General features: G+C 37.5%; 1 protein-coding gene across 2 annotated transcripts in view; it reads right to left on the reverse strand.

The window, feature by feature from the left end:
- Positions 1-7,770, reverse strand: part of LOC106952978 (neurabin-2-like) — a 29,349-nt gene that overhangs the window by 1,796 nt on the left and 19,783 nt on the right. Inside the window, exons 6-14 of one of the 2 annotated variants that reach the window (XM_015041453.1) lie at positions 6,414-6,546; positions 4,403-4,523; positions 3,008-3,112; positions 2,761-2,896; positions 910-1,053; positions 722-775; positions 420-551; positions 210-307; positions 8-104 (exon numbers count right to left, since the gene is read on the reverse strand). In XM_015041453.1, the coding sequence (XP_014896939.1) occupies positions 8-104; positions 210-307; positions 420-551; positions 722-775; positions 910-1,053; positions 2,761-2,896; positions 3,008-3,112; positions 4,403-4,523; positions 6,414-6,546 (1,020 nt within the window). Of the gene's footprint in view, positions 1-7; positions 105-209; positions 308-419; positions 552-721; positions 776-909; positions 1,054-2,760; positions 2,897-3,007; positions 3,113-4,402; positions 4,524-6,413; positions 6,547-7,770 lie in introns of those variants that run through there. The other variant, XM_015041455.1, reaches the window with a different exon arrangement.

The following is a 7,770-nucleotide window of genomic DNA, read 5'->3' on the forward strand; positions in this document are numbered from 1 at the left end:
CACCAACCTTTTCCTGCAGGTTGTCTGTTTCTTCTTTGTGTGTCGCCTCGCTCTCTTCTTGTGCACGCCGCTGATCGGTCTCCTTCTTCAGGTACTCGACTTCCCTACAAATCACAAACACACATTCATGTTTAACTCTATGCTCAATACCAGCACATTTTACCATTTAAACCATTTAAACTCCACTCCGTTTTTTTTACTTCTCTTACTTTTGCTGGTATTCTTTAATCATTCTCTTGGCTTTGTTGTATTTCCTCTCGAGGGTTTGATACTGGGCCTGGGTTTCTTTCAGGTGTTCATCCACAGCCTAAAAACACATGCTTAGTGTTTAAATGGCCAGAAACCAGCTTTCACTGGACAAGGGAGCTCTTATTATTATTATTATTATTTTTTTTTTCATTTATTCTCTATGAAATTACCTTACACAGGGATTGTGCCTCCATCCAGTAGCCCTCGAGCTTCTCCATCCTCTCCTTGCTGTCTCTGATGTTTTGCTCCAACTGAGTGCGCTCCATCCGCCAACGCAACTTATCCTGCTCCGCATGAGCCAGCTGGAGGTAAGGGGGAGTCATTGTGGGAGGGAGGAGGTGGTACGTGGGTGGGAGAGCCAGCGTTAAGTCATTGTTGAGAACAGACAGAGATGTGTTTTCTCTTCTGTACCACACATTTTTTTTTTTGTAACCCATCCTGTAGAAACGAACTGAAAACAAAGCGGGCTCACCTTCCTCTTTAACAGCTGGATCTCTGCCTGTGTTACTGCATGTTTAATCTGGAGCTACACCAACAAAAAAGATAGCAGGACGTTTGGTTTTAGCTCAGAGCATGTAACAAACCCAAAAGAGTAAAGTCTCTCTAAGTAAAAATTTGAAGTAAACGTCAGTAAAATTGTTTGCTGAAAACCAAACGCACCTCCTTGAATTTGTGGGCCAGTTTCTCAGGATCCAGCTCCACGGGGGACAACGTGTCCTGGTTCTCCGCCAGGTCGAAAACTTCGATGGAGTTTGGAAACATCGGGCTCATCTCCTCTTCCTCGTCTGTAGCGTATTCGCCAGTCTGTCCACAGACGGAAGGCAAATAAAATACATTTAGAAGCATAAAATGAGAGAATAGAGAAGAAAACTGATGATGACAATCATTTAACTGCTAGCTAGTAGTCCTGCAAAGTCTTGTAAGTGTTATGGGCTGAATCTAAGTGACATTTTTCTCTGACTTGAGAACGTCAAACACAATGTGGCGGCGTCTCAGTTAAAAGTAGGAACAGCAGCGTGGTTTGCTGGTTGCTTTTCTCAGTTACTATAATCTGTATTAGCAATAAAAGCTAACAAACAACGTATTCAAGCACCAAAAGGACCATGTTAACTGAAACTGAACAGTAAATTGTTTGATTAATAAGATACTGTTATCTCAACTTTCACTATGTTGGATACACATGACAGCCATATTGGAATCCGGAATGTAGGCTGGTGAGAAACCTTTTACTTTTCAAGTTGACTAATTGTGACAAATTCAAGAATTTTTTTGTTTAAAAAAAATTGTATTATTGGAAGGGAGTTTTATGTAGTTTGAACAACAAAAAGTGTAACAAAGCTGTATATTGAATGTGAATATTCAAGAGAAACACTAAATGTAGCCAGAGCCTTCAAGGTAAAGAATCCAAATGATTAATGGAAATCTCCCGACCATTTATCTTGTTTTTTTCTGCTCTACATCACAAAGTAAGTTAGTCTTACATTAACAGGCTGTATTGAACAAACTAACACAATTGCAATCAGCTTACAAAGCCATGATGTTATCATCATAATGGATTTTCAGCTCTGCTTACACTTCTGTATTGACACAAAGACAACCTTGATATCAGCGCATTTATAGACCACAGCAAACAAGAAGTCTATTAACGTCTTTTTCACACCAAGGATTAATGTCTAGTATTAATGGCTATTATTAGGAATTTTAATGTATTTATGGCAAAAATGGCTAAAAAAAACCTTCCAACTTTGTTTTTTTTTTGTTTGTATTTTCTGTGAATACAAATGAATTTATATGGAATTTAACAGTATTTAAATATCTGTTTAGATGATAACAAAATGTATCTTTCTGGCCAATATGTGGAAAATCTAACACTGCATGTGACCCTGAACGCACCGTCCTCACAGTTTCTGTCACAAAAACTATACTTGTCTGAAAGTAGCCCAAATTAATAAGTAAAAACCACAACATAAACAGATAAAAATATGTAAAGTACATATTTTTCTTTTGTGTTCCCAAAAAATATTAGGTGCACAAATAATCCTCGATTCTCTTTCAACAATCCATTTCATTTCCTTCCACCATCCAATTTACAGCTGAGTTATGCAGGAATTACTTGACTAATTCATAAGGAAAACGAGCGAGCAGATGGAGCTATTAAACACATTTTTAATACTTAACTGTAATTTTCTTGGCATCAAATAACAAAGGCAATTTATATGCTAATTGAAAGGCTTCTGTTCCCTTTTCTGACCACAAGGTGGAGAAGTTAGACTGAGAAAGGACAGGCCATGTGGTTGCACACAGACGACATTTTGTCTCAACACAAACACACACTGAAAGGACACTTCTGATTTCCTGTGGTTACGTGAAGCTGCAGCAGCACAGCTGACAATGCGCTCTGTTTTTTGTTCTTCAGAAATACAGACAGAAAAAAACCTGGACAAGTTATCTAAGCTGTACTTTTTTTTTTTTCAATAAACGCTTCGACGTGCTGCCTGTCTCCCCCCCTACCTCTTCGTCGTCGTCCATGTACTGTTTGTATCTCTGCTCCATCATCTCTCTCTGCCATCTCTCCTGCTCCAGAGTCTGCTGGATCAGCTGAGCCACTTCGCTTTGCTCCCCCGGCTTTTCCCTGCCAATAACAAACCTAAAAAAATAAAAAATAGTAATAATTTAATCCACACATATGAATCGTGAAACTCCTTTATTAGCTTCAAAAATTAAAAACATGAGTTCACAGAAAGCAAATGCGACTGACTTGACTGTGCCTGATGTGTTGCGGAGGACAGAGGCGGCGAAGCTCTGGGTGACGCCAACCAGACTGGTCCCATCGACCTCCACTATCAAATCGTTCACCTGGATCCTGAAAGCACAGCAGAAATAAACTCACTGTATGCAGTCACAGAACCACCTTAAGTCCAAACCGTCAGTGTCTAAGTTCCAGTATCAGAAAGGAAGTAAGCTGTAGAGAACAGTTTCAGTGACACCAGAGGCCAACAAGACTTGAACTAAAACTTTAGTTTAACTGACGTTTATAGAGGCTTTCAGAAATAGTAATACCTTAAGTCCAAAAAGGTCAGTAGAATTTATTGGGACTTTATGTAATAGGCCAACACAATTTTGCAAATGTGGTGTTTCTATTAAGTGAAAAGTTTAATGAAAACCACAGGTGAATATGCTTGTTTCTATTAAACAAATTTATTTTCAAAATTTGAATTTGCAAAATTTTATGGTTAATGGCAACACACTAGCTCCTCATTCTGTGCTTTGCTTCCTGAAGCCGTGGACTCTGTTGAAGTTTTAAACGATTGGATCTGATTTTACTCAGTTCTAAAGTTTAGCTGTAACGTGATGCACCAGCTATTCTATGAACCTTAAAGGAAAATGCCTTCCCACACTCAGCAAACAGAGACTTACTGAACATCATTTTTGCCAGTAATAAAATGTCCTAAACATTCCTCTCTCTCTGACTTTAATTGCTCAATATTTGGAGGTGTGGCCAACACGGACTGAATGGCTTTAACTTCTTTTTCCTGCCATTGCCAAACTACAACCTTAAACAGGCAGACTACAATTCTAAAACAGCACAAAAAAATGTACATCATCATTCACAACTCCTTCTGTTCGCTTGGTTAAAATTCTATGTGAGAAATCGAGTTCAATGGAAGAAATCCAAGATGGCACACTGAAGGGAGATGAGAATCAAGCAAAATTGGATGAGAAGGCAATGGCCAGGCTAACAGAACCATGAAATAGAAATAAAATGATACATGGAAAAGTTTAATAAAAATTTAAAAGGAGCAGCATTAACTAACTGTTTAGTTTGATACACCTGAATGAATTCCATGAAAATTACTTGTTAGAAGTTGGAAATTATTCAAGACTGGGTTTTTTATTAGCGAAAAATGCTCAAAAACTTTCATCTTTGTGAATCCACTTCACCATTACGCAGTGCTTTGAGTTACTCCAAAACACAAAATTACAATACAATAAAGCATCTAAGTTTGTGGACATACGTGACAAATCGTGGAAAAGTTCACGTGCTCTGAATAGTTTTGTAAACCACTGTAAACATCATTTTTCCAGTCAGCCTGTCGATACCATTCTAGTCGAAACAAGTATCAGGGCGAGTACAGACAGGTGGGCAGCTTACCTGCCGTCTCTGTGAGCAGCTCCACCCTCTGTGACAGTTTTAACGAAGATCCCCAGCTTCTCCAGGCCCATGTCCGCTCCTGCTCCCATGCCAATGATACTGATCCCGAGGCCGTCGCTGTCTGAAGGGAGCAAAGACAAAAACACAGCGACACAGTGACGAATCTCCTGCTTTACTTCTTCCTTTTGTTTAGAAGTACATGGTATCTACTAAAAAGTTAGCACATTAAATAACTTCAAACAGCTGATCCATATACTTGTTTTCCAGTCAGCATGTACTTGTTTTGTCGAAACAAGTACATCAAAAATTTGGAAAAATTATGAAGCACGTCAGACCCATTGTGTGAACAAACAAGTACCACCATGAAGTAATAAATTTGATGAGCTCTAAGGAGAAGTTACTGAAATTATTCTCAGTTTCTATCAGTGTGATTCATTGTTTTTAGAATGTCTCTTCTGTTCAGAGAGGTTTGTGGGTATTTGTTTCTGCACATCCCACCACAGCGTTTCAATCAGCCTGAGGTCATGACTGCAGCAAACTCATTGCAACAGCTTATTTAGTTTTTTAAACCTGACTGTTCTAAACAGAACTGTGGTTCAATGGGCCTAATTTTAGCCAAGCTGTTGTATATTAACCTTTATTATTCTCTTAACCTTATTGCAGGCAAGGTAAAAACATTTAGTGTTCTTAAACAATTTCCTCCTTTAGTTTTTGCACATATTGAAAACTGTCCCTTCCTGTTGAGCTGAAGTTAAACCTTACTATTTTGAGAAATGATTTTTTTTAGGGCAAAATTATTTTTTCTATGTCCTGAATCCTGCCACAAAAAGGTATATCTAATTTTTAACATTACTGCGTTACTCACACATGCTTGTAGATACCAAATTTACTTTGCTAAATGCTGGTGTTGTATTTAATATGCTCCATATGTTAGCGTTCCAGTTATTATGCTAATGTATGTAAATATTGTAGCTACTGTGGTGATACAGGTTAGCATTGTATTTTATTATTTTTAAGCCTGTTAGTATTGTGGCTATTATGCAAAAAAGTGTCCTGATTTTAGCTAGTATGCTAACAGTATTGTTGCCATCATACTGACAATTGTTAGCAAAATATGCAAATACATGAATGGTAGTATTGTAGTTAATATACTATTAAGAGGTAGTATTATAGTTACTATGCTAATACAGTTAATTATAATAGCTAATATATGAATAAATATTAGTATTCTAGCTGTGATGCTGATACATGTTAGTATTGTATTTATTATGCCACTAGTAATAAACATGGCAGTTTTCTTTTTATTACTTCCCTATATTGTAGCTACTACACTAAAACATGTTTAGCTACTACGCTAATACATGATAGCACTGTTGCTATTATGTTAACGCTTGTTAGTATTGTAGCTAAACAGGCTAATATATGCTGGATTCATGATTACCATGCTACCATGCTAGTATATGTTAGGAATTGTTGAACTATGTGTTAATATTGTAATTATCATGTAATTATCATGCTAAAACATTAGCATTTATTAACTATTATAGGTACATCACTATTACACATTAGTATTCCAGCTACTATGTTAATACATATTAGCAATGTAGCTTTCATGTTATTACTTGTCAGACTTCATAGTATATAAAGCTACTATACTAAAACATTTCGGTATTGCAGTTGTCAACATCTATTAGTACTGTAATAAATATTGCCGATACTTATTAGTATTGTATTTAAAATACTTACATACATTGCTGTTATATCTAATATTACAAACTAGCCATCACACATACCAGCTGGTTCAAATCTATTACCTCCAGAATGACTAGCTGCTAATTAGGCTAATCCACACAAACTTTAATCCCATAAGAAGATAAGAGTTACATGCAGACAGACAGTGTATGTCCTCTGAGAGAAACCTGCCAGTGTATCTGTGTGTGTATGTGGTGTGTGTAGTTACATAAGAGACTTGACGGAGTGACTCTTAGCGACTTTAAACATGTGTACAAACCTTTCTCCAGCTCAACAGGAAACAAATCCAGCTTCTCGACTCTCTTTTCAAGCTCATACTCGGCCGAGGCAGCCATGGGGTCAACGTCGTCATTGCGCCGGTCGTAGTCTTCATTAGAGTAGGTGGTGAAGACCTGAACATATGACAAAAGTTAAAGGTCAGGCAACTCAGCACTTTACTGAAATGTCAAAGAATAGCATTCTGTGTGGTTGAACTTTTTTGGCCTAAATGTGAACCACGACTTTTGTCCCTAAGGAAAGAGACAATGGTCAAAGTTAAGGGGAAAGATGCACTGGACACCGTCCAACAGGACTAGAATAGTTCCGATCAAAATATATTCAAGGGTTGGAATGACCCAGTCAAAATCCAGACCTGAATTAAATTGAGAATCAGTGATAACACATGAAAATTGCTGTTCATCAATGTTCTGGAGCTATTTTACAGTAAATAATGGTTTCAGCCAGTAGACATTCCCCTAAAGACTGGTGGAACGTAGTTCCACAATTTATTGGCTCTTGAGTATCTGAATATATACTTTTTGTAAAAATAAATTTGAAAAACCACGACTACACCATGAATTATGCTCTACCTTGTGTTGTTCAGTCACATAGAATCACAATATTACACATTGAAGATTGTTCTTATATCACAAGGAAAAGCAAAAAAAAAAACAGATATATAATAAAGAAATATATCTACATATAGACATATATACATATATGTATATAGACTTATAGTTATTTAAAGCAAGAAGTCACTTCCTGTTTCTTTTTGTAAATCTCACACTATGTGTGCCTTTCCTTTCACTGTACCCTCTCATTTGTGTTGCTATCTATAATTCCCCTCCCCCAACCCAAAAAGGTCAACAGCATCGGTTTCCCTGGTAACCATCTTGTTGATCACATGGCTGCATTTCGATGGAAGCCTGGCACATTTAGTGCCAATCTTGCAGTAGAAACATATATAAATTTATATATATATGTGTGTGTGCATGCGTGTGTGTGTGTGACAAAAACCAAAGACAGAGCTGAAGGATTTTATTGTGTGGGAGGTTTTTCTTACTGTATTATTTACGTTCCAGTGTGTGGAAGACACTGTCTCCCTCTCTGTCTCCCTCTCTCTCTCTTTTTTTGCTCTCTCTCTCTCTTTCTCTGCCTCTCTCTGTCACACACACACACCAGCAGAAACCGGGTCATAGGGCAGTATTGTTAGACTGCTTCCTGTTGTCACGCTTCCTTCCTGTTGAGTAACTTTAAAGCTGTGTAAATGCAAGAGCTTGTCTGTAATAGGGTCCTAATGTTCCCTGAAGACAAGCAAGAACAACTGAGTCAGCCTAAGAGAATAATAAAAACTAAAA

Source organism: Poecilia latipinna, unplaced genomic scaffold (genome assembly GCF_001443285.1).
Source record: "Poecilia latipinna isolate Pla-1442-1.1 unplaced genomic scaffold, P_latipinna-1.0 Scaffold552, whole genome shotgun sequence".
Taxonomy (NCBI): domain Eukaryota; kingdom Metazoa; phylum Chordata; class Actinopteri; order Cyprinodontiformes; family Poeciliidae; genus Poecilia; species Poecilia latipinna.